General features: G+C 38.8%; 1 protein-coding gene across 2 annotated transcripts in view; it reads right to left on the reverse strand.

Moving 5' to 3' along the window:
- Positions 1-27,384, reverse strand: part of Adk (adenosine kinase) — a 432,164-nt gene that overhangs the window by 76,791 nt on the left and 327,989 nt on the right. For both annotated transcript variants that reach the window (XM_055605919.1, XM_055605920.1), the window contains exon 8: positions 12,276-12,311. In XM_055605919.1, coding sequence (XP_055461894.1) covers positions 12,276-12,311 — 36 coding nt within the window. The remainder of the gene's footprint in view (positions 1-12,275; positions 12,312-27,384) is intronic.

The raw sequence follows: 27,384 nt of genomic DNA on the forward strand, positions 1-27,384 counted from the left end.
TTCCTTTCCTTTCCTTTCCTTTCCTTTCCTTTCCTTTCCTTTCCTTTTTCCTGGAACTGATTACTGAACCCAGGGCCTTGCTCTTGCTAGGCAAGTGCTTTACCTCTGAGCTAAATCCCCAGCCCTGCTATTAGATTTTTTTGATAGTAGCTGTTCTGAAGTGAGGTGGACTAGGGGTGTTGAATTGAATACCTTTAAAAATAATTATTGGTCATTTGTGTTTCTTTTGTTGAAAACTGTCTATGTATTTCCTGTATTTCATCTAGAAGTTTAAGTTTTCACAGGTCTTTGATCTGTTTTGAATTGATGTTTGTCCAAGGAGAAAGATACAAACCTAGCTTTATTCTTCTGTAGGTGAATATCCAGTTTTTCCAGTACCCTTTGTTGGACAGGTCAAGTTTTTATTTTCTTTCTTTCTTTTTTTAGTGGCTAAGTATATAAAAACCCTAAGAGAAGTTGCACAGCTTCAAAATGGCTCTTCTAACTTCAAAAAAGTCCACTGAGATATACAGAGTTTGGGACTGGGCAAGTGTTGGTTTGAATGGCTACATTAATCTAGCTTCTATTTTTATGAGTTCATTAGAATAAAGTGATTTTTGTATTTAAAAAAGGGGAGGAGGAGGGGGAGGCAGTAAAGCCTGCATGGTGGCTCATGTCTGTGATTCCAGCCCTAGGGGAGGGGTGGGAGAATTGGCGTGGTCAACGCTATCCAGTTCTACACAGTGAGCTCCAGGTCAGTCGGGACTACATAACAAGCAAAAATAGTTTTAATAAGTACAACCTATTTCTCAAAACCCTAATACTACTTTTCTTTCCCCTTTTCTTTGAGACAGGGTTCTTCCATGTCCTACAACTCACAGAGATCCACCTATCTCTGCCTCCAAAGTACTGCCACCATGCCCAGCTTTGATGCTATTTTTCATCTCATACAGACCATGAAACTTTTTATCACTCATTCTTAACTTATGATGAGTCAAGACCCCTTGGTGGTGTGTATGTGTGTGCATGTGCGAAACAATCCTTTCACGGGGTAATATATCAGATATTTTTATCATGTTTCATTACAGTATCAGAAGTACAAGTAGCAATTAAAATGATTTTATGGTTGGGGTCATCACAACATGAGGAAGTATAGGAAAAGGGTCACAGAGTTAGGAAGGTTGAGAATCATGGCTTTATGTGATCAATGACTTAACCTGAAAGACAAATTATAGAGCCAGGTGTAGAGACCCACACCTGTAGTTCCAGCACTCTGGAGACTGAGGCAGGATAACTGCATGTTTAAGGCTAGCTTCAGCCATATAGGAGGGATGGGGAGAGAAGGAGGAAAGAGGAAAGAAAGCCAAAGAAAGAAAAAAAGCCAGAAAAGAAATGAAAAAACAAAAGAGGATTTAATTTTAAAAGACATATTTTCAACTCTTTTATTCTTAATTGATATGAATTTTTGAGACAGGGTCTCATGTGTCCCATTTTCCTGCCCTCACCTCTCAGGTGCGGGGGTACAGGTGACAGTTTAGATGCAATATCTCTGTGCCTAGTGTATGTGATGCTGGGATGGAGCCCAGGGTCTCATTTATTCTAAGCATTCTTTTTACCAACTGAGGTACATCCCTGAACGTCTTTTCAGTTGATTTAGAGAAAATTCAGGATTTCATCTGATGCTCTTCTAAAGCTGTCCATGGACTGGGCTTTTTAGACAATTTGCCTTATCACTGGGCAAAGTTTCACATCTATGCAGAAAGAGACACAAACCACAAAATGTTTAACTCTTGAAATGAAGGATATATAGGAAGAGAACAAATCACATACAAAGAGAAAAATTTAGGTCAGCAAAGCAGGAGTCACAATAGCTTACAACAGTTAGAGAGAACACAAAATCTTTGATATTTAAAAAAAGTATGACAGCCAGTCATGGTGGCATATGCCTGTGATCTTAGCATGTGGGAAGTGGAGGCAGGAGGATAATGAGTTTGAAACTAGCCCGGACTAGCTCACTTTTCAGTGCTTACCTGATCTCTGATAAGAAAGTGAATCTCGGTGGGCAGCACTGGGGACCCAATATGTAGAGTGAAGGCTCCCTTGACCATTGGAATAGGCACACAATGCTAACCAGGGCAGTGATTGCCTGATGCCTCTATATGTTTCTATCCTTCTTGACCCTTGTCCTATAAGAAAGCTTTTCTTCTCATTCTCAGCCAAACAGAAAGAAATAAGAATAAATAAATAAATAAATAAATAAATAAATAAATAAATAAATATCCCTTAAATGTGTGAAGATAGACTATTAGAAACAATAACAACCTCTCCAGGCTGGTGGGAGTGTAAACTTGTATAACCACTTTGGAAATCAATCTGGCGCTTTCTCAGAAAATTAGGAATAGTGCTACCTCAAGATCCAGCTATACCACAACTAGGCAGATTTCCAAAAGCTGTTCAACCATTCAAAATGGACATTTGCTCAACTATGTTCATAGCAGCTTTATTTGTAATAGCCAGAATCTGGGAAGAACCCAGATGCCCCTTAGCTGAGGAATGGATACAGAAATCGTGGTACATTTACACAATGGAATACTACTCAGCAATTAAAAACAAGGAAATCATGAAATCTGCAGGCAAATGGTGGGAACTAGAGAAGATCATCTTGAGTGAAGTAACCCAGAAGTGGAAAGACACACATGGTATATACTCATTCATAAGTAGATATGAAACATATACTATAGGATAATCATACTAAAATCTATACTCCTAAAGAAGCTAAGCAACAAGGAAGATGCTCAATCCTCATTCAGAAGGACAAATGCGATGGACACCAGAAGCAGGAGAAGACAGGGAACAGGATAGAAGCCTACTACAGAGGTCCTCTGAAAGACTAATGATCAAGGTATTGAAGCAGAGGCTGAGACTCATAGCCAAACTTTGGGCAAAGTGCACGCAATCTTGTGAAAAAAAAGGGGAGATAAGAAGACTTGGAGGGGATAGGAGCTCCAAAAGGAGACCAACAGAGCCATAAAAACAGCCCTGGTGGGGGCCATGAAGAGAATAATACCTCACCCAAGGACCATGCATGGAGAGGACCTAAACTCCCTGCTCAGATGTAGCCCACAGACTCAGTCTCCAAGTGGGTTCCTTACTTAATAAGGGGAGCAGATGCTTTCTCTGGCTTGAACTCAGTGGCTGGCTCTCTGACCACCTTCCCCTGAGGGGGTGCAGCCTTGCCAGTCCACAGAGGAAGACAATGCAACTTGTCCTGATGAGACCTGATAGGCTAGGGTCAGATGGAAGAGGAGGAGGATCTCCCCTATCAGTGGACTGAGGGAGGGACATGGGTGAGAGAAGAGGGAGGGAGGGTGGGATGGGGAGAAGAGGAGGGAGAAGGCTACAGCCAGGATACAAATTGAACAAATTGCAATAAATAATAATAAAAAGGAAAAAAAAACATAAATAAATTTTTTAAAAGAAACAATAACATCAAAAAAAGCAACCCAAAATGCCATATAATAACAACATCTTCACTCTGTTAAACAATGCACATTTAATTAGGATGTATATTAGGCGAATCTCCTTAGTACAAATATATTTTACTACTGAAAGATTTTTATGCTTACATATAATGCATATTTAATAAAAGGCAGAGGTTTATTCTAATCTCTTGAGAGCAGAGTCTTGTGAACTATATATGTTTTTTAAAGAGTTTTAAAAATTTAAAAAATTTTATTTGTGTGGATATGTATCCCATGGCACGTATGTGGAGGTCAGAGGACAATTTGAAGGGGTCGGTTCTGTTCTAACATGGGTTCCAGCGCAGGATGTCAGGCTTGGCAGTGAGTGCCCACTGAGAAACCTTGCCTCCCTCAGTTTTCATTGTTTTGAGGTGAGTGTCTCGCCACACTGCCTGATCTGGCGGCAGACTCCTAGACTTCAGCCTCCAGCAGATCCGCTGGATACCAGTACATTTTTATCAAGTTTTCAAAATGGTGTAAAGAATAAATTAACAGTAAGATTACATGATTTCTTTTTACCAACTTTTTGGGAACCCACAGTTCACTGTCAGAGTTTGGTAATTTAATAATAAAAAAAACCCTTATGTTTCAAATTTAATCTCATAAAAATGGTAATTTAAGATTGAAATAAACTTTTCAAATATACACCAGAAACTTTCCTAGATTTATCCAACCTTTTTATTTTTATTGTATCCACATACACAGTTTCTACCAAATCTTTTCATTGCTCACTTTAGGATCCCTGTTAGCAATGCACCTAATCCAGGTGTCTCACCCTGGGGTCAGGAGCAGCTGCTTGCTTACAAGAGATGGTTTTCATGCATTGTAAGTTCTATCTCAAAACCTCAGTTTATCTTTACAACACTATAGACTGCCACCCTTTCCATCCTGTTAGGCCCTTGTCCCTCACACAGATCATGCACCTCAAAAGAAAGATGCAATCACAAAGAGCTTGAGAACATAGCAAACCGAGACTTTGTAGCAGTATGACTATGAGCCGGTTAGTAACTATCTCTAAGGCTTCACTTACTGACAAAACTAAGAAATAGTCAACTGAAAGATGTTGGGCCTGGGGAGTAACACAGTGGTAGAGTGCATGTCTGGCCTGTGCTAAGTCCTGGGTTCAAGCCCCAGCACCAAATTACCCTTTATAATACTTACCATAAATGGAAAAGCCAGTAATTGTAAAGTGGAGAAAACTGATAAATATCACTTTAATTAATAACCAGCTGATACTAAAATTCCTGGACAAAAGATATCTGAATAGTCCCAGAGACTCTTCTATAGACTGTAAAGGAGGAAGCTGCAGAGGATAAACAATCAATACCACCTTAGCCCAGTGATCAAGGTTAACATCACCAGCAATAAGACTCTGTGACATCATTTAACCTCCCTGATATGATGCTCTGAGTAGGGCACATCACTTCTGTGGTTTTCCTGTTAAAAACATACAACTTCAACCCACTCACAAGAAAACACAAGGCACACTCAAAGAGAGAGAGTGGGACATTCTACAAAATGAATAACCAGACTCTGAAGTTATCAGGGTCACAGACAAGAAGGAAAGACTAAAAACCTGTCATGGACTGGAAGCTGCTAACAACCCATGACACAAATGTAATGTAGGATCCTGCATTAGATTTTCAACAGAAAAAGGGAAACTATGCAGGAGAGAGAGCTCAGCAGGCAAGGTGCTTGCTGCCAAGCCTAATAAGTGCGGTCTTTAGAACTCACACAAGGAAGGAATGAAATGACTCTCCAACACTGTTCGCTGACCTCCATATGCATGTGTGAACACCCCACACAGAATAAACAAACGAGGAAAGACTAGCAAGACTGGAATACATCCCCGTTTTGTTTTGCATTGAATGTACGTTAATTTTCCGATTTCAGCCGTGAAACTTTGGTTGTTTAAGATGTTAACAGTAGGGGAAGGTAAGTAACATATATGTGGAGATTCTGTTCTGTTTTTGCAAATTTCTAAAACTAAGGTTATTTTACCAAAAAAAAAAAAAAAAAAGGTGAAGCTAGGTATGGTAGTACATGTCTGTAATTATAGTACCAGGGGAAAACACAAAGAACCTGAGTTTGGGATAGATAGACCGGGCCACAGAGCAAGACCTTACCTAAAAATAAATAAATAAATAAATAAATGGTGCTGTTTCACGACCACATGACCACTCCTAGAATCTCAGGGTACAGAAAGGTGAGTAAGGAGGATCATCATGAGTTCTAGGTCAGCTGGGCATCCACAGTAAATTCAAGGCTAGCTTGGGCTATGAGTTCCTATTTCAAAAGAGAAAAAAGGCTGCAAAGTCAGCTTAGGGGTGAGGACCACTTGCTGGTTTTGCAGAGGACTCAGTTCAATTCATGCGCCAGCCCACAACTGTTTGTACCTCAGTTCTTCAGGGTCCAAAGCCTTCTGGCTTCTGCAGGCCATAGGCCCACACGTGGTACACAAAGATACACACAAGCAACACACTACATATATAAAATAAGAATAAAGAAAAAACAAAGAAGTAAAAGTTGTGGAGATGAAAAAGATAAGGTAAGTTGAAAGAGCTTAATTATTTACTATACTAAAATAGAATACTAATTTTATTACTCTCAATTTAATCCCCCGTAAAACTTTCAAATCTGTAAGATGCTCCTTAGAAAGGGGCTTAAAAATATTGAGCACTGAAAACTCAACTGTAATATCTAATACGGAGGAAAAAGATAACAAGGGGTGGAGTAAGAGACAAAAGTTCACAGAGCTGAGCTGTGAGCCATTACAGGGTTCTAAAAGGGTTCCCAGCTTTAATTTCTCTATATAAAAGACACTACGATTTCCTTTATCTTACCCTAAAATCTCCACCTGGCCTTTCCTACCCCACACAGTAGGTCTGTTAGTACATTTCATTTTGCAGATGGAGAAACTCACTCACAGGCATTAAGTATGCTGCCTGAGGTTATAAACAGAGGTGGTATAGCCAGGACGACATCCCCGAGTCTGCCTCTAGGAATCTCAGTGTTTGGAACCACGGCTTCCTGGCTACGCACAGATGGTGCTGCTTCTATAAACCTTGTTATATGCCTTTTGCTATTACCACAAAAGTATAGACTGTTCTTCCTCAGTCATTTTTTTCTGTACATTCACAAGTTAATCCTGACCTTCAGATAAATGTCCAATGTTTAGATATTCCTCATTCTTTTTTTTATTATTAATTACACTTTATTCACTTTGCATACCCCATAAGCTTCTCCCTCCTCCCCTCCCTGTCCCACTCCCCCTTCTTCACTCATGTTCCTCCCCAAGTCCAGTGATAGGGGAGGTCCTCTTCTCCTTCCTTCTGATCTTAGTCTATCAGATCACATCAGGAGTGGCTGCATTGTCATCTTTTGTGGCCTGGTAAGGCTGCTCCCCCCTCAGGGGGAGGTGATCAGATAGTCCTCATTCTTCAAGCCCATTTTGAAGTTCAACATTTTCTTCCAATAAGTTAGAACATGACAGAGAAAAAAATGTGATTTACCAGACTAGCAGAGCTGAGCTCTGATTATGCTGGCAGTATGAGTGAGCTGTGTGAACTGGAACCTGTCATATGGCTTGGGTTTCACCTGTTGAACTTACTATCTACCTCTCACGGTTTCTAGAAGTATAAATGTGCCAGTGACATGTTGGAAAAGATTTTATAAACTGAAGCATTTTATACAATGTAAAAGTGTATTTTATCGCCACTGGTTTAGTGTAATATTATCTTCCATTATTTTAAAGACCATATTTTCTTGGGTCAACAAAATGGTTTGGCAGGTAAACATGCTTGTTGCCAAGTCTGATGACCTGGGTTTGATCCCTGGGGCCTAAATGGTAGAAGAAAACCGATTTCCACAAACTGTCATCTGACCTTCATACCTACACTGTCACACATGCCACCCAATGAAAGGAGTGAACTTTTTTCTTTTTAAAAAACACATTTCCTTCATTCTACTTTCTTGTCTTCACTTTATTTTCACCAAGCAGGCGATGCACATGTTTGAATACCCTGTCCCCGTCTGTCCCAGCTGTGCCATTCCCACATAGTGCTCACTCAACTATACACCATTTCTGGTTTTGTCTTCCCAATAGAAACTGTAAGATTCCAGTGTTCATGTGACCAGCCAATGAGCAGTTGAGTCTCAAGCTACCTCAGCCCAAGCCAGAGACACTGGCCTCGTGGAGTGTACAGCACACTGTGTTCTTTCTTGGTGAGAGGTCTTTGTATTCTTGTCTCCTCTGTTTGAAATGTGTCTCTTTGTTTGACTAAACTGGTTCACTCCCTGCCCCCTGCTCTTGTCATTGCTAGATAACTCTATTTGTCAGATTTTAACTTTCTTAAAAAAAAAAAAATTACTATTGGGAGAAGCACATGTCTTTTCCAGCACAAGTATGGGGGCTCAGAGGACAGCTTTGCAGAATTGGTTCTTCCCTTCTATCTTCTGGGTTGTGGGGAACAGTATTAGAAAACTATGCAATCTATCTTTTTTTTCTTTTTCTTTTTATTGTTTTTGCAATCTATTTTTCATAATCTGTTTTAAAAGTTGTCCTCTTTGGGGACCTGGCCACCTCAGAAAACTGCAGGGTATCCCCTAGCCAGCAGTACCTGACTTAGGTATTATTTTCAGACACTGTGACAGTTATTGCAACCCTAAACTTTGTAAAGAACACAGGCACTTGAGTATCACCTGAGAGAACCACTACTTCCTGAATATGCTCTCTAGATTTTGTCCTCAGTGCTGATTAACGGGCCTTCCTGCATACATGCCGTGGAGTGCTACAAATGTGTATAGGACAAACGCGGTGACTACATTTCATTTTATTTTTTGAGACAGAGTTTCACTGTTTTAGACTGGTCTCAAATCCATGGGCTCAAGCAATCCTTCTGTCTAAGCATTCAGGGTAGTTGATCCTACAGAGCTGCCAGTACACCTGACCTTGACTTTACATTTCATTTACTATTAAATAATCTTAACTTGAGCAGCAGAGTGTGATTATTAGACTGTATAATTCTACACGTTGTCATTCAGTGCTACAAGGTGATTGAGCCTCACTGGCCAAAGGATGTTCTGCATAGTGAGAGACCGAGGGAAAAAGGGCAGAGCAATAAGATCACTTTGTTCCCTATGTGCAAAGAGCATTATGCCTTAGACATCTACAAGAAAAGGAAAACTTTTGCTTGGAGTAACACTGAATAAATGACTCAATGGTTTGAATTTCTTTTAAAAATTGGCATATATCTTTCTCTTACAGAGACAATGAAAATATAGAGAATAACTAAATTTAGGTTTTAGAGGTATTTTCATTTTATTTAATTTATGTTAATTTATGGCAATTTTAAAAATGCTTCATAATGAAGGCTGCTTTTAAGTACGTTGCTTTTATTTAGTCTCTAACAACATAAACCTTTGATCAGTTCAGCTCAAGAAAAGGAAGACTTAACAGCACACTGCAGTCTGAGCTGTTTTTTCCAGAATAATAAAAGCCTCATGAAACTCTTTACCAAGAATTGTCATTTTAAATTCTTAGCAGGTCTGTCATTTAAATCGGGTACTATGCAATTTTCTATCACCTATATAGAGAAAGCCACTCTCCTGCCTTGTGCTCTGCCTGGCTCCAGCTTTTATCTCCTTTTCCAGTGCTCTCCTAAGCTGCTGCTTCTCTCTCTAAAAAAAAAAAGAAAAAAATGCCCAATTCACTTTAAAGATTAAAGATGCCTTTTTTTTTTTTTTTTAAATAAAGATTATCTAGAGTTTGCAGAGAAACCCACCCGGGCGTTATAAACAATGCTGCTGAGGGTCTTTCCTGATGAATAAACACAGGTTATTTTTAGAGGTGTCAGGCTGGCCTGTCAGCAATCAGATCACTGATGGCAATACTCAGTGGTTTTGGGAAAGGACTGAGATTAATAACAGAAAATAAGGGAGGGCAGAGGTGCTGGTAGGAAGGAAGGATGCATGCTACCCCTTTCTTTCAATAATTCCACTTCTTTTTTCTTTTTTAGATTTGCTCCAAATTCAGAGCCAATATTAAGATTGAAGTGATAAAATACAAATTTTTGTCTAGTTTGTTACACTAGACGTGAGAACGTCAGAACACTTCCATAGAAAGAAAACTGCTCTTGTTTTATTTACACTGTACACCTATGCTTTCATTTTTTCCTGTAATGAACTTTAAAGACATTTAAAGAAAGCTTTAAAGACATTACAAATCATTGGCTTTCTTAGATAGCATTCCACACATGGATTGTATTTTTATTAACAATACTGACTTGAGGTTATTCTATTCATGGCTCATGTATATTCTTCAATGCTTCTGATGACTTTGGGAGTCCATAGAGGGACATAACAAGATGCTATGTGCCTTACTGAATCTAACACACCACTGTCAACATCACTAGCAGAGCTGTTCAATATGTCAAGAGTTAACAGGGTATGTGATTATGATAATCATCACTTTGCTTATATGCTCTAATCCATTACAGCAGACTTATGACAAAGTGAAACCATTTTAAATCAGTAAATAGGAACTAATGAAAGGTTAATATAGTGCTGGTAAGCAGGAAAGATCGAACGTAGTTTGTTGCTAAGACTGAATGTAAACCACACATGCTTAGAGCAAAGAGCTCAAGGAATAAAGTCTGTAGCAGGTTTACTACATGAAAAACATCACCCAAGCACTACAGAACCAATGCATGTTTTATGCTTAAGCATGTTTTATACTTAATCATGGAACAAAAACACTTTTGTTTAATGATGACACAGCTAACTGACAGGTACAGATTTATATGCTAAAACCTATTATTTATGAAGCATTATGATTTGGAATATTTGAGAATATTAGCTTTTAGTATAAGTACTTAGCACAGTTAAAACTTTACTTATGATTTGATACAGGGTCTCACCATGTAGCCTCGGCTGGCTTGAACTCTGAGATCTGCCTGCCTTTGCCTCCAGAGTACAGGCATTAACAAGAGTTGCCCACAACCATGCCTGGTGGTAAAACTTTAAAAGTAACTGAAAACACGTACATATATTCTCACAATCAAAACATTTGTTTTAAATGTGTGTGTGTACATGAGCACTATGTTCCTAGCTCCACGTAAAAAAAGATTACATTAATTTAGTGTAAGTATTTACACGTCTCAAAGCTCTAGTGTGGAGGTCAGAGGTCACACATACCTTTATCTGCTGAGGCATTTTGGTGGCCCCACATTGCATTTGTGAACTAAACACTCTCCTAACTATATTTAGTCTTATACAACAGTTGTAAGTTTGGGAAATTAAATATTAAAACAAATTAGTCAAAACAAGCAACTTTGGAATTCCCTTTGTACACTACTTATCTGTACAATGACTAAAATAATGAAAGCAAACTTCTGAGAAGTCAATAATTATGTCGTCTTCCTTTGATTTCTAATGGAAATCATAGATGGAGAGACTTCTTAGAGACATGCTCATTGCCTGCCTCTACGAAGAGGAAATGTTTCCTGTGTATGGCGTCCCGTGGCACAGATGCCACGCACGTGCATTATTTTGTTCCTGAATGATGAATTTGCTTTTCATGCACTTCAATAATAACTGCAACACAAATTCATGTTTCTTTAAGGAGCTTAAAGCTTATTAGTATTGTTTACTCAATGCTCACAGCTTCTGTACATGGTAGACAATACTGAGTACGCAAATAAGGTAGAGTTCCAGAATCTCAGCTCTGGTCACATCGACTTTCTGAAGTTACACGAGTGGGGTGGCTTAACCAGTAAGGGTTCTTGCTGCCAAACCACATGACCCACACGGTGGAAGCAAAGAACTGACTCCAGCAAGTCATACGCTGTGGCAGGCAAGCGCCTCCTACTAAATAAGTAATATAATTTTTAAAAGTTACTATAGTCAGATAATATTGCAAGTTGATGTATAAAGCAGGACATCTGACATAGTTCTGGCTCAATATCATAACCATAAAAGACTCATAAACTCAGTTAATTATCTGTCAATTAACCTGGGTTCATACTGAAGTTAGTGTTTTCTTACAGTCAATTAGAAGATAGATATTATGGACTTGACTGTATTTTGATTTTGCCAACAATAACCACATGGAATTTTGAGTCTTGAAAAGACTGTCCTTCTATTAGGAAAACAGAATCGAGACCAGAAAATTAAGGCCAACTGTCAATATTTTCTTCACACAAAAAACATGTCCTATGTTATTTTTTAAAAAGATGAGAGGGAGACAAGATTTAAACAGGAAGCTCATAAGCAGGATTTAAATTAATCAGTCCCTAACAACTGTTAAGTACAACCTTTGGAAATTAATTTGCATAATGATAATCTACATATGATAGGGTTGAACTTATTTAAGTGACATGATAGCTCCCTATTCCGTCTTGCCCCACTACTGCTTCAGCACTGAATTCTTATGAAATGTAATGCAGCTAATGAGGTAGCTTTTTAACTGAACAAACTGACAGGCCCCATATCTGCAGAGGCAGCTTGAAACTGTGCCCAACCTCTTGGCTTCCCAAGAGGCTTTTCAAAATTCAATAAATAACATCTGTAGGCGATGTTGGGTGCAGACCTAGCAGAGTGCGTCATAACACTGTGCTGGCAGAACAAAGAAACCATGACGACTGCCAAGTTTCCATGGCAACTGCAGCGAGGCTCTGAGAGTATAATAGCACATCAATCACTGTCCAAAAGAACTTCATTATCAGATAGAAAAAAACCTTTAGGATCTGTTTAGTGTGCAATTGTGAGTTAACTCACCTCAAAGCCTTGCTCTCTAGCAAAAGTGGCAGCTTCCTGGAAAAAAAAAAAAAGAACAGTTAATTATAAAGTGCTAGATAATGAAGAAACAATTCATTTTGAAACCCATTCAGTGTTCTTTCTACACAATTATCAATATACTCACATAGATTAATTTTTATTTTTACCCTAAAAATATTTCCTTTTTGTCTTGGTATTAAAAACAATGGGTCACACAGTGTCAACACACTTCACGAGCTGGAACACAGAAGATGCAGTATGTGTTTTTACAGCTGCTGTCACAGTGAGTTCAGGTGTTCTGACCTCACTCAGCAAAGAAAGACGTTCACTTGAAACCCAAGGACTATGCTGGTGGCTACATTTCTAATTAAAACAGTGCCTCTCAGAAAGCTCTTCTGGAGAAAAGAACGCCTGCCACTAGATGTGCAGACACTGGAAAAAAATATTTTGCAATCCCATGATGAAATTTATAGACAGGATCAGGAGTGTTGTTAAAGTCACTGGGTGAAAGGATGACAGGGAACCGGTTCTTCGCATGGAGTCAAAGCAGCACAGCTTACGCACTGGTCACAGGGAGCAAAGTGTAACTTTATAATGGAAGGGATCAAGCTGTCATCATTTTAACCCTGTGATCAGTCCTATCACTTGTAGTGGGATCACCAAACATTCTGAGCCTCTGTTACGATGCAGAATGGAGGCCACATTTTCAACCAGGAAGTATTCTGCCCACATATCTTAACACCAATTAGTTTCAAAACTAAATCAAAACTTTAGTCCAGGAACTTGTATTCACAAGAAAAAGAGAGGAACAAACTAAAGGAGACAGTGATAATGATGCTGAGCAAGTCTGAAGGTTGGGACTCATTTATAGGGCAACTAGTTTTGTGTCTTTAACTAAAGGTAACTTCAAAGATAAAGTGGGGAGGGGAAACGAACAAAACCAATGCATGGACCTTAACTGGATCTTATTTTAAACAAAACAGCTGTGAAAGGCACTTGAACAAATGTAATTTGAGAATCAGAAAATGTGAGGAATCATCAGTTTTATATTAGGAATAATTACTGTGATAAGTCTTTAACCTTTAAGGTTGTACCCACTAGTATTTAAGGATGAAATGTCACAAAATTTGTAACTGGGAATACCCAGGAGGCAGGGGAACAAAAGGAAAAAATTTTGACAAAATATTGATGACTATGAAATCTAGGTACATAATATGTGGATTGAATAATTCTATCTATATACCCTCCCCCCAATCCTGCTTTAAGACAAGGTCTTGCTATATCCCTGGCTGGCCAAGGACTGCTATGCAAGCAAGACTAGCCTCAAACTCACACAGGTCCACCAGGCCAAGGACTGCTACACAAGCAAGACTAGCCTCAGACTCATACAGGTCCACCAGTTTCTGCCTCCTAAGTGCTGAGATTAAAGGTTTGGGCCACCATGCCTAGTTTTTGACTAAGAGGAAAAGGCTAACAAAAGTTAACACTTAAAAATAAGCTGCGTGCAATGGTGCTTGCCTGTGATCCCAGCACTTGGGGAGACAGAGGCAACAGATCTCTGTGAGTTCCAGGCCAGTTTGGTCTACAGAATGAGTCCAGGACAGCCAGGGCTACACAGAGAAACCCTTTCTCTAAAAACAAACCAACAAACAAACTTAAAAATTTTAATACACAAAGGTCTTCTAGCCTTTAAATAGTTTCTGAGCACAATTTAATAAACATTATGATATACTCTAATGCTCTTCTAACAGACTACTGAAAGACAAAACAAAACAAACCACCCCAAACCAAAAACATACATACATCTATGTAACTAAATCCTTACACTTTTACTGTTTATCTTGTGCATACGTTTTAATTTTAGGAATGATAAAAAGTGGAGGCAATGTTACTTTTCATTTTTACTTCCCTCTTGAAAGTGAAAAAAACTGCAGACAACTGTCAAGAGTCTCTACATCTTAACTTACATTCCTCCAAAATTATCTTTGCCAAGAGATATTAATAGAAGGATAGGATTTGAGTCCAAGTAGTGAGCAGATCCAACTCAACTAGAACGACTGCTGCATCAAACCATGTAAGGCAGTAACTACAGTCAGTGCCTTTAAAATAAATGTGGGTAGTCCCTCCATGTTGAGGGAAACACTAATGAAGAAATATATGCATGTACTTACAGCCCACTATATTAATAACAGAGATTTCAAAAACACACACTTTTGAGGGTGTGCAAAGGTCAGTTAACAGGAAATCTTAAGCTGAATGTTCAATTCTTTACATCATTCACTAGAGGAACATCAGGTCAACCAATGAGCCACAGCCGATGACTCCACACACACACAACACATACCCCTGACAACTGGTTCAAGCAAGCAAGGTTACCACCTTTCCAATTTACTTATAAAAGAACATTTATAATTCACATAGTTAATAATATTTTCTGGCTGAGATATCAAGGCAAATGATAAGGTTCAAACAATATCAATGTATTGTTTTCTAAGCTGTCACAATTAACTACATGAATTCTTAGCTGAATAATGCAACTGAATAGCTCTGGTGAGAACTACTACTACACTTATTATTATTATTATTTTAGATTTATTTGTTTTATGTATACGAGTATTTGGCCTGCATGTATGTTTGTGTACCATGTGCATGGCTGGTGCCAGGTGTGGGCAGCAGACCCCCGGAACAGGAGTTATCAATGGTTGTGAGCTATTGTGAGGGTGCTAGGAAGCAAACACAGGGATCCTTTACAGGAGCAGCAAATACTCTGAACCAGTGAGCCATCTTCCCAGCCCCTAAGAACTACTTTTCAAGCCCAGCCTGGGGGATAATGAGTTCTAGGACAGAGGTGGAGATTCAGGGTAACTAAAAGATAAGGAATCTGTATGATTAAAGTTGCACTATGACAGAAAGACTGAAAGTCCATATGTAGTAGTTAAACTGAGGGAAGGAGCAGTGCTGAGGATTGAGATCCTGGCCTCAAGTTGCTAGATGAACTTCAAGTTAAGCCCCAAGTCAACTGTACTATTTGTATAGAGTAGGCTCCTTAGGTAGCCCAGGCTAGATTTGAACTCTTTAATCTCCCTGTCTTTGAGTGCTGGGATTATAGATCTGTGTCATCATGTTTGGCTATATTATTATTATTTTTTTAATGCCAGCTTTGTTCTTATACTAATCTATTAACTGTAATGTGGTATATTAAAAATTAATGGCAAGAATAAATAAAAAATACTTACACGAGTATTTTTTCTCTTTTAGACAGGGGCTCACTATGTAACCTAAGTTGGCCTGAATCTTAGTATATAAGATTTGGCTTTGAACTGTCTCTCTTCCTGCTTCCATCTCTCAAGTGCTAGGATTTTAGGCTTGTGCCATCATGCTTGGCTTCAAATCATTATCTTATATGGAAGGTATGCCTTAGGACATTTTCACATATGTAAACAGTTTCAAGCACCAATACATTTCTGGCTTAGGATGGACATACTTAAGAAAAGCCAACACAATTTCTATCTCTCCAAACACGGGTTTGCTGAGCTGGTCCCTATCACCAGAAGAGCCAAGTCCTTATTCTATGCCTTAAAATGATCTTATTTTTACTAGCTTCCTCTCACCTTCCTTTGATCTTGGCCTGGTGCCTCAAGTCACAGCACACCAGAAGGCAGCTGCCTCACACCACTGCTGACTCTGTCACCACTAACCTCTGAGCTGAAGGCGTTTGTAGATACAATGATAGAACAGCATTCATTTTTTCCTCTTAGCAAAACAAACAAAACAACAGAGGGGAACAGTTTGACCCAACAAGAATTTTAAGCAGAATTTTTGCTCTCAGATTCACTGCATGAGAGAGCAGAAAGAAAAGGTATTAGGTCAGAAAACAAGGAAGAAAGAGAGAGCATAGATGGTGGGTAGAAAAGTACGGCAGGTTCCAAATATCAGGAGTAATTCCAAGTGAACTGATCACGCTAAATTGAAAAGGACTTGTTAGTGTGCCATTGCGGCAAAAGTGAGAAAAGAAAACAAGCAAGCCCCCATCTGTGCTGCCCCAGGGCGCCTTGTACTGAGTTTCACAGATCTAATGAAGCAGTCAGGTTAAAATCCAAGCACGGAGTGGCTGCGACATGTGGGGAACAGCTAGAGCTAGACTAGAGAGGCAGGGCGGTTCCTAATGCAGGTGATTATCCATGTGATGATCACTGTATTTACAGGCCTTCCATTTCAGATCTGACACAGAAACCACAAAGGGGGAGGGATTAAGGAGATAAACAACTGACATGGAGGCTCCCGCTCCCCTGAGAGTAGAGCACTTCCATTCATGCATGGCAGCCCAAACTAAACTGGCCTGGGAAGACTATTTCTGATCAGCCTGCACTTCACACTGACACTTTTTTCTATTTTGATAACTTCCACCATTATGCTGTTTCAGAGACAGGTCACATTTTCAGAATCCTCCCATTGTTGGATATGCTATAATACAGCGTCATTTTTCCTTTACAATGAATGAAACTCATATTATACGTCTTTTGCAATAACAGTCATTTTTCCCTTCTGGGAATGAGTGTTGTCAATAAAATGATACATAATTAAAGTCTTATTCTTGTCTATACCACACCACTTAGGAGCCACAGTAGGCCAGCTGCTTTACCACCCAGGCTAAAAGTGTGCTGAACAAACAACACCAGATACAGATTTTAAAATGAGGTTTAAAAAGCATAGCTAAGGGCTGGAGAGATGGTTCAGTGGTTAAGAACACTGGCTTCTCTTCCAGAGGACCCAGGTTCAATTCCCAGCACCACATGGAAGCCCATACCTGTCTGTAACTCCTGTTCCAGAGGATCTGACACCCTCATACAGACATATGTACAATCAAAACACCAATATACATAAGAATATGAATAAACAATTTTAAAAAGCATAGCTAAAATTAATAGTTAATGAAAATGTGGAATGCTTACATTAAGGGCTTTTAAAAGCAAATAGCAAGCCATTATTAAAAAAAAAAAAAAAAGTACAGCCCTAGGCCAAGCACGGTGGCACACACCTTTAATCCCAGTACTGGGGTGGCAGAGTCAGGTGGATCTCCGTGAGTTCCAGGACAGCCAGGGCAGAGAAACCTTGTCTCAAAATAAAACAAAAACCAAAACAACAACAAAAAGCAAACAAAAACAAAACCCAACCCATAGCAAACAAAAAAGTACAATCCTCAGATTACCCAGAAAAGCAAGCGGGTGTTTGTGTGCACAAAAGACAACTGTTTTTTTGTAATCAACTGATGAGAAAACTCCTTTTATTCTGTCAAATGCACAGAAGAACTTATGAGAAACTTATATAAAACAGAATTAAAGGAATTGATATTTTAACTAAAACTATACTTTGTTCATGCTCATTTCAATCATTTGTAGCTAGTTATTACAGAAATGCAATTTCTGCATATTGGCCTGGAATCATTAGACTTTTCCAAACTCAATTATGGGAGGTTTTCTTTTCTTGTGGTTACTTAGGATCTCCTACACAGATGGGTTAGACTATTAACTTGCTCTACTGTCATAGCTCATGACCTTGACCCGACTTCCTGTGCTGCACTTCAAGACAATGGACCTAAACTAGAGCTATTATCTGTTTGTTACTGTCTTGTACCCGCATCTCAGACATGATGGGTCCTGGGTATAAGCTGAAACAAAAAGGCAAAGGAAGGTTCAGGTTAGACCCAGGGACAGAAGCCCACTCATCTGAAGCACACTGTAGCTTTGTTGTTCCAAGCAAGGAGACAGTAGAAGAACCAAGGTTTGGCAGTGTGGGTCTCACTGGGAATCTCCACGATCTTTACCTCAGTCCTGGGAGTCAGAGCACAGGAAGACACGAGGAGAACAGGGCACTAGACCAATGCTTCTTTTTCACATTGTTCACCTCTCTATCAGAAAATATTTACTCCTAAATATGGATTTAGACTAAGAACATCTGTTAGGATAGAGGGCTCCAGCTGTTGCAGATCTTAAAATGATGTTAAGTGATGAAAAATAACACTCTAAGTCCTAAATAGTGCACGATGGATGAATCTAAGGCATCTTGCGCATTTTTCTAAGTAAAACCTGTGTATAAAATTGTCTTTATACAATAGAAAATTCAGACCTCTCTCTATATTTTGAGGTATGATGCTCTTTTTGAATGGCTTTCGCTGCAGTAATAGCCTACAAGGGCAGAGTGTAAGGTTTAAAGGGCTCCAGTTTTACAGCCAATTTGCTGAGGAGCAAGTCACTCAGTGTATTAGTTTGTTTATCTATGGATTAAATTGTTTATTTTTGGCTAATAATTTTATTGGGCTTTGTTAGTATAATAAGATCATTTTGTCTACTGCATGCAAGCTCTTAGGTATTTTTAAGAACCAGAAGACCTAGAATACATTCAAAGGCCTATCTTACCTGAAAGCCATGTGTTTCAGCAGCCCCTACAATGGCCTTGGTGATCTGACTCTGGTACTCAGATACTTGGACAATCTTCCCCAGAGTGTGGGCTACAGCTAGTAACTTGCTTCTAATAAATGACCAAAGGGATGGAGTGTTTTGCTCAGCCTCTTTAGCACATTTCTTCTCTCTCTACCTTACTCTACTAATTTACTTAGTTCCATATTGTAAGGACCCTATGGAGAGGAAAATGGCCAACAGGTAGTGAGTATCAGAGTCTTTACAATGGACATTTCAGCAAGATACCATAACCCTAGGTTATACTGTAATTGGTACTATGCAGACTCTTAATCAGAGGAACCAAAACTTCAAAGCAGTGTGTCAGAAGATCAATCACAGGGTAAGCAAATTATGGAAAGAAACTTTAGATACATGTTTTTAGAACATGTTGGGTAGCTCAGTATGGTTAACCACTTCTTTCTCAACTGAGAAACACCCTCAAAAAGAATTCTTTTTCTTTTTGGCATCAGGTTTTTAAAATATCTATGGCATATGTTATTCTAGGCTATGGCACTGTTACTCCTATTGTCACTACAGTAAGATTTTTAAGTAGTGCTGGAGTACTCAGGTGAGAAAAATATTAAGTTAAAGTCTAAAACCATTGTGAGGTCTGCAACAACTGTGGCAGCGATGCACCTCCAAGTCATACCGAAATTTAATGACAAATACCTGTTGTTTCCGCTTTTCACATCCCATATGTCACAATATAAAGACGCATTGTTCAAGCTTCTCAATGTTTTCTTGTGCTGTTCTTCAGACTATGAACTATATTTTCTTCATGCGATCTATAAAATCACTTACACATTTCCATATGAGAGTGTATTAATGCTAACACTTCAAAAATTTTATTATTATCAATGAGGAAAAGTTTTAATTTATAAAAAAAAATGAAGGCTGGAAAACTGCTAAGTAACATTTGATCCTGGGGAACTGCTCTTAAAAAGAAATTTCATTCACAAAAATGTCTGAACTGGTTTTTCCAAGGAATATAATGTATAACTTTCTGGAGATTTCCAACCTGTGCTCTGACATTTATTACCATATGCTTCCTGTCTGCAGAATGCTGAATAGAAATATTATTTAACATTTATTGAGTGCCAGAAACTGTGGGCCAATGTGTAACTATAAAGACAGACATGGCCTCTGTCCAATAGGTATATAATAAAAATTAGATAGTCAGTATATAAATTATGCCTCTACTAATGAAACTAAAAAAACAAAACAAAACATTTAAGACACAAAACACAAGCCAAAAATGGGGCTTAGTCCATGAGACTAAACCCTTTCACCAAGTGGTTTATTGGCTAGCTGATTTCACTGTTTTAAGAAAGAATAGTAGGTTTTTACCTTTAAACACATTTAATGGTGGCAACTAAAGGAAAGTGAAGCTAGTAGGAACTTCCCCACAATTGAAGACTGATGATCTATGTGGGGTGACTTCTAGAACAATCTAAGTTTTTACTCAGTGGAAGTGGTGTGGTAGCGAGTATGGTGCATGTACTTGCTGGTATGGGAACATAGACAGGTACATGGATGGGGGTAAAGGTCACAGTTTGATGTCAAATGGTCCCCATTAATTTTTTTGAGACATTGGCAGTCTCTCACCGAACTTGAAACTGATCAGTTTGGCTGAGATGGCTGACTAGAGGACCTAGGTTCCCTTTCCAGCACCAACAGGGTGGCTTACAGTCCTGGCGATTTTGATGTTCCCTTCTAGCCTCTGCAGGAATCAGGCTCACACATGGGGTAATAAATACATGCCGACAAACACTGATACACATAAATGGAAACAAAAAGATCTCTACTTATAGATAGATAGATAGATAGATAGATAGATAGATAGATAGATAGATAGATAGATAGATAGACAGATAGATAGATATCTGTTTATTTTCTTAGGCTGAGAAGGCAGCCTAAGAAAAGCCTCACTGAAGTATTATGTATCTTATTTCATTTAATAGGACAGTGTGGGCTTTAGTATAAAGGCTTAAGTCATGTGTTTATTCAATAAATGCCAACCTTTTCCTTTGTCTCAAGTCCTGAAACTACAGAGCTAGTAACTATTAAAGATGGCATGGAGATCTGTGGCTGACAAATGTATTAGTAGTCTACATGCCAGTGGACATGTGTGTATATGATGTATGGGTGTGCATGTCACAGTGTGTGGAAGTCAGAAGTAGCTTCTGAGATCTTTCAGTTCTCTCCTCCACTTCTACTGCTTGCCTGCATTTGCTTAATGTCCTAAAGAAAAGCACCTCAGCTCTCAACCTTTAAATCTTTTCCCACTTTTCATCGAGTGGGCTGTGCATGGGTTGGAGGTGGATTTCTCATATTCCCTTTGTGATATCACCAGATATCTTGCTGTACTTTCTGAGTTCCGACAAGTTCCAAATTCTGCCACATCAAATCTAAACCTGTAAGACCCATGTTTCCAATCCTAGCCTTACAACTAGGTGCCTGCACTGACATTTGCAAGTATGAGTGCCACAGTCTACCATCTAGACACGAGTGCTAGTCTCACCCAGTCAGAATGCATCCTGTCACAACTGCAAAGTTTGTCTTTCCATGAAAATTTTCTAGTCAGATTTTTTTACTATTCGCTTGCATAGGTACCATGTGCCAGTCAAACCAGAATGCTTGCTAGTCTCTGAACACGCCCCAGGCTTTCTTTTCCCCTCCATGCTACCTTGCACATGTAGGCACTAAATGAATTAGAATCCCTTCAACCACTCTTGTCAAACTCCTATCCATCCCTCCAGGGTTAGTTCAGCCATCTTTCTCTTAATGGAAAGCCTTCCTGAATTGTTCATGAGCGGCTTCTTGCAATGCATAAGGATTTTGCTTAAGTTGTAAGGACTTCTCAGACTGGCAATTATGGCAACATAGTTATTTGTATAGATAGCTTATCTTTCCTACTGACTACAAATTCTTAGTGCAGAAGCTCTTTTTGCCTGTTTGCATAAAATAGATAATAAACCCTTGTTGGCTTTCCAAATGATAAGGAAAAAGCAAGTCTTGAAATACTGTCACATTACACTGACATGTTTATTTATTATTATTTTTTTTAAAAGACAGGGTCTCACTATGTAGCTCAGGCTAGCCTAGACTTGATCTTAATTCTGTCTTTGCCTTTCACCTCATAGGCTTACAGTTTTATTTCTTTCCAAAATAAATTAACAAATCAGTTTCTTGAGAATACACAGTATAAAACAGAAAATATACACTAGAATGAGTTAAGCTGACAAATCTAATACCTTTGCTAAAAAATGTAAAGATCATTTGACTTTTATAACTTTTGACTTGGAAACTTGGTGAACTGCTGGTTGGATGTGTTTTGTGGGGTTATTTCCTGCCATACTTACAAGTGTCCTACTCTGGAAAGTCACCCTAAGGCACGTAGGTATATGTTTCACTACCAAGTATAAACCCAGGAGAATAGATTTTTCAATAAAATATTGAACTCTGAATTTGCATTGTAACAATTGCATTTTGGAGGTTGCATGTAAGCTAGACATTTTTTTGGCAGGCAGTGAACACTGAAGAGAAGCATAGCAGAAAAAGGATAAAGGTTTGTTATAGAAGTAGCAAAATATAACAAGACACTGAGCTTCGTGTGGTGGCTTGAAGGCAAATGGACCCACAGGCTCACATATTTGAATGCTTAGTCCCTATTTGGTGAAACTGTTTTGGAAGGATCAGGGGGTATGGCTTTCTGGAGAAAGGTGGAGAAGGTGGTCACTGAGGGTGTGAGCTCAGTGACCAGCTCAGAGCCTGGCTTTGAGCAAGTCAGGCCACCCAGTCTCATCCTCTCTGTCTCTTGCCTGTGGACAAGATAAAAACTCTCAACCACTGTTCTAGTGCATGCCTGCCTGTCTGTCACCATACTTCCCACCATGAAGATCATGGACTCTCCTTTGGAAACTGTAAACAAGCCCCCAATTTCACGCTTTCTTTTTTAATCTGCCTTGGTCATGATCTCTCTTCAGAGCAATAAAACACACAAATTTTACTTTGTGTGTGTATGTGTGTGTGCCTGTGCAGAGGCCATTCCATTTCTTCTTCTCTTGCTCGCCACCTTATTTTTGAGATAGTCTTTCAATGAATTGGATCCTGAGCTTCAGCCAGACTGGCTGGCTAGCAAGCTCCAGAGATTTTCCTTATTCTGCCTCTCCAGTACTGGCATCAGAGGAACTTGCTGTTATGCTTGGCTTTTAAAAATAGGGATCTGAACTTAGTTCCTCATGCTTATGCAGAAAGCACTTTACTGACTGAGGCATATTTCTAGCACTACTGTGAAGATGGAGTTATTAGTAACTTCTCTTTCGCTAATGACCTTTATATTACCCACTGCTAACAGATGACAGCAACCTACATTTACTCTGAAAAGATGGCAAAAAAGGAGTCACAACAAAGCAAAGATATATTATTGAAATAAAAATGATAAGCCGAGGCTAGTAATGTAGTTTAGTGTTAAGACAACAGTCTAGAAAACAATAAACTATAGAGGTAGAGACCACTCCAGCCTCAAGAGCTGTCCTATCTAGGGTTTTCAGAAGCATTCCAAATTACTGAGTGATACTAAGTGGCTGTGGAATGAAATATGAAATCTCATTAATATCCCCAAAGCAAAATGCATCACATTTGTAAGATTTAATGAATGTGTTACATGTAGAGCTAGTGTTGAATATTTGATTAGTACCCCATATCTATGTGATCACTGTGACAGGGTTAGTCTTATGTGATACTCAACAGGCATGGGAGGTATTACGTACAAAATCTTGGATATGATGATCAAGGTGGATTATTTTCTTGTTATCTGTGCTAAATTATCTTCTATCTTCTTTGAGAGTTTTAGTAGTAGATATACAGAATACCATTTTCTAGTTATATGACAGTCTTATGGGTTCCTTTGCTTAAAGAAAAATAAATCAAAGAAAATAAAGACGAAATGTAAAAGTAAGGGTATAACATTTTGTAATTTAAAGTAAAAAGAAAGAAAAAAGGAAGAAGCTGAATTTGATATACGTCTAAAAAGGTAAGTAAAGTTACAAGTGCACGGAGAAAGATAGACATCTAAGTAAACCTACATGCATGCAGTGTGTAGGCTTCATGTGAAAGGGAACCGTGAAAATTCTTCAATGATAGGCGAGAAAACATAATAAGCACAAACCATTTTACATAATGAAATGGAAAAAGACCAAATTTCATGATATAAACAACGACTTTCAGTCTTTTCTAACTCAGTGACCATAAAATGGATTTGTGTGTGTGTGTGTGTGTGTGTGTGTGTGTGTGTGTGGCTTTAACAGTTATAGACAGGTAAGGAGGGTCCTCTAAGGAAAAGTCTATATATTAAGAAATGAGCTGGGCATGGTGGCACATGCCTTTACTCCCAGCACTCAGGGAAGCAGGCAGATGGATGGCTGTGAGTTCAAGGCCACCCTGGTCTACAAAGTGGGTCCAGAACAGCCAGGCCACACAGAGAAGCCCCATCTCCAAAAAAAAAAAAAAAAAAAAAAAAAAAAAAAAAAAAAAAAAAAAAAAATTAAGAAATGGCTGACCTAAATCAATGAAGAGATTTCAATCCTCGTATCTGTAAAAGGTAAAGTGATATTTTAAAGGATGACAGGAAAAGACTCATTACTTCTTCCTAGAAGTCAGAATACAAAAACAACCTCTCTTCATTCATACATATTTGAAATAAACTCTTGCCAAGAAAATCAAACTGTAAAGTTGATGTTAGAGATTATGACTCATCACTGGCCTTCAAACTGACATTTAATAATTAGGGCACAGTTTCAAATGACGTGCTCACTCCCATGAGGCTTAAACACACGTTCAATACGAATCTTCACCTTCATAGATGGCATTTAGATGTAGTCAGAAGCAGAAATAAGAGCCACGTGGTGGAGGAATGACTGCAGGTGAAGTGAGATGCAGGAGAGGATAAAGACATAAGGAGGCCAGAAGGTAACAGCGAAGGCTGAGAGAGCGCCGTGGCAGCGCTTCTGTGGCACAAGTCAGGAGGCAAGTGCTCATAAATTTTATATCACGCATTTCGTATTTGATGAGAGTCTCAATTAATGCTACAATAAAAGATGAAGCACCCATCATTTAAGAGGCAGAAATTATTTCAGGAGAACTTTGTGCCAGTTCTCAAGGAATTTTACAACATATGGAACTCGGCGACACATGATTGCAAGTTACAATTTGCCCTTTATTCCACAATCAATTTGGATTTTATTTAACTGTCTTTTAAAAGTTTTATTCCATCTTAATTTTAATCATATCCATTAATCTAGGAAATAGAACTGCAAGTGAGGTCTTATTACATATATTGTTATATGTCCTTAAAGCCAGGCTCATGCATTTTTCCTGATAGGAACTCTTTAAAAATCACCAGGACCACAGGCAGCAGTCTTAAACTGTGGAAATCGATGTGTTGCATACTTAGATGTTAAGGGGCAGTCATGCAAATGCTGTTGGACTTTACAGGCAAATACCAATGATATCACAGTACTTCAGGAGAACATGGATATACTATGGCACCAAAGAGGCTGTATCCTAAGACAGTGATTTGATTCCCCATGTCTTATCTCTTCTGAATGTGTTTTACTTTCACCCAACATCCTGGCTCCGGGGGCTTTAGAACTATCCTTTAAATAATTTAGAGCCCCACAGATCAATGTCCACTTTTTCTCCATGTTACTAATACTTAGCAATTTTTTTTTTTCAGGGCTCCTGGGTAGAACAGGGGAGAACAAAAGAGTGAGAGGGGCTGACAGAAAATATCTAAAATGGGAAGCCACTGAAGTGTCCAGCTGCGACCAAGATGGCTCTGGTCTTTGGAAGTAGCTGAGCTCCTGAATGTTAAGAGCTGAGATGGTTTAACAGTGGAAGCCTTAGTACAGCCAGGACAAAGGGATAGTGGACAATAGTTCACTCAATGCTTTGTGTGAGATCTTTGGTGGGGAGAAAAAGAAAGTGCTCCCAAATGGGGCAATTTCTTAATTAACTTAGCGGGAATGAAATTTAAAATCATGTTTCATTTGAGAAAGTAAGACTAAAGGAACACTTTTGGACATACGTGAAATTAGGAACAAAACAAACAGAAAAGGTTTACATACAGATCAAAATGATATACATATGACCAAGAGTATGATAGAGCATAGTCTATAAATATGGGAAGATAACAAAATGGTAAGAAAATTCAAGGAATACTCATATGTAAAGCAAAGTCAGTCAGGATTAGCTTCTTGAAAATGAAGATTTCTGGGGCTGGAGAGATGGCTCAGTGGTGAAGAGCACCGGCTGCTCTTCCAAAAAACCTGGGTTCAATTTCCAGCGCCTGCATGACAGCTCACAACTGTCTATAGCTCCATTTCAAGGGGGATCTGGCACCTTCACAGACATACATGCAGGCAAAACACCAATATATGTTAAAAAAAGAAGAAAAATGAAAAATTTTGTGTTGGGAAGAAAAAGACTAAAGGCATAAAGCAACATGTATTGGAGGGTGCTCGGAGAATCACAGGACTAGCACACATGGGTCATCAAGAAAAATACACGAAACACTGTTGGTTTACCTTGGCTTGAGAAGGTTTTCAGATCTGAACATAGTACAATGCTGCCCTTTCCTAAGAAAGGCACTGTTCTGGGAGATCCCTGAGATTCTCGATTTGACTCTAAGAAAAACGCTTAGAAGGCCTGGATGAAGATATGAGATATCTGGGGAAACTGAGAAGTGAAACAGTTCTTTTCTAGACACACTTCTTGGCAAATTCTTATACAACAGTACTCACCAAAGTACTGTGGATCCCAACAACAACCATAGTAAATAGTCATTTTATTCCATCTCTGTGTCTGTGCACATGCATGCACATTACACTCTTGTGCCCATTATACATTTCTTATTTACATAAAAAACACATTATCATTTCCTGAAATAAAACTAAGAATATTTACAAAATAGCAATTTGGAGCTAAGACTCAAGAGAGCTGTTGGAGGGCATCTTACAGTGACTAGAACATGGCAGATTCACTATGGTAACCCATCCTTTGCTGATGAGGGGGCTGTAGCAGTGCAGTAACTCAGAGGACATTAAGGTAGATCACATGGTTTTGGTGATGTAGACGAACAAGGAATATCTGAGAAGGATGTTTAAGAGGAAACCTAAATAATAAGTTAGTTAGGTGAGTAACACTGAGTAACAGGACAAAAACAGTCAAGACAGAAGCAAGAGCACGAACATAAGGGCCTTAGAAAGAGGCATGGTGGCTGCAGAACAGCCAGTGGAAAGACAGTGTTACAGGCACTGAATTTTGTTCCATATGAAAAATGGCAAAACTAGGCTAAAATAAATACCAATAACACAACACAAAGAAAAAAAAATATTCAATGAATATAAAGCAAATACAGAAACGTATTTACTTTGCCCTTGACCTAATTTACAAGGACCATTTTAAAGTCATGGAGTAGAAAATTTAATGCAAGTGTACTTGACACAAAAGACATCCATTCGATTTCTTGCCGAAGCAGACATTTATTGAAAGCATATGTACTATGTTAAAAAGGATCCTAAAGTTTTATGTGGCAGATTTGATAAGAGATCTAATTTATATTCTGGCATTTGGCTCGAAGCTAGATTTGT

This window comes from Psammomys obesus, unplaced genomic scaffold (genome assembly GCF_907164565.1).
Source record: "Psammomys obesus unplaced genomic scaffold, mPsaObe1.curated_primary_1811, whole genome shotgun sequence".
In the NCBI taxonomy this organism is placed as follows: domain Eukaryota; kingdom Metazoa; phylum Chordata; class Mammalia; order Rodentia; family Muridae; genus Psammomys; species Psammomys obesus.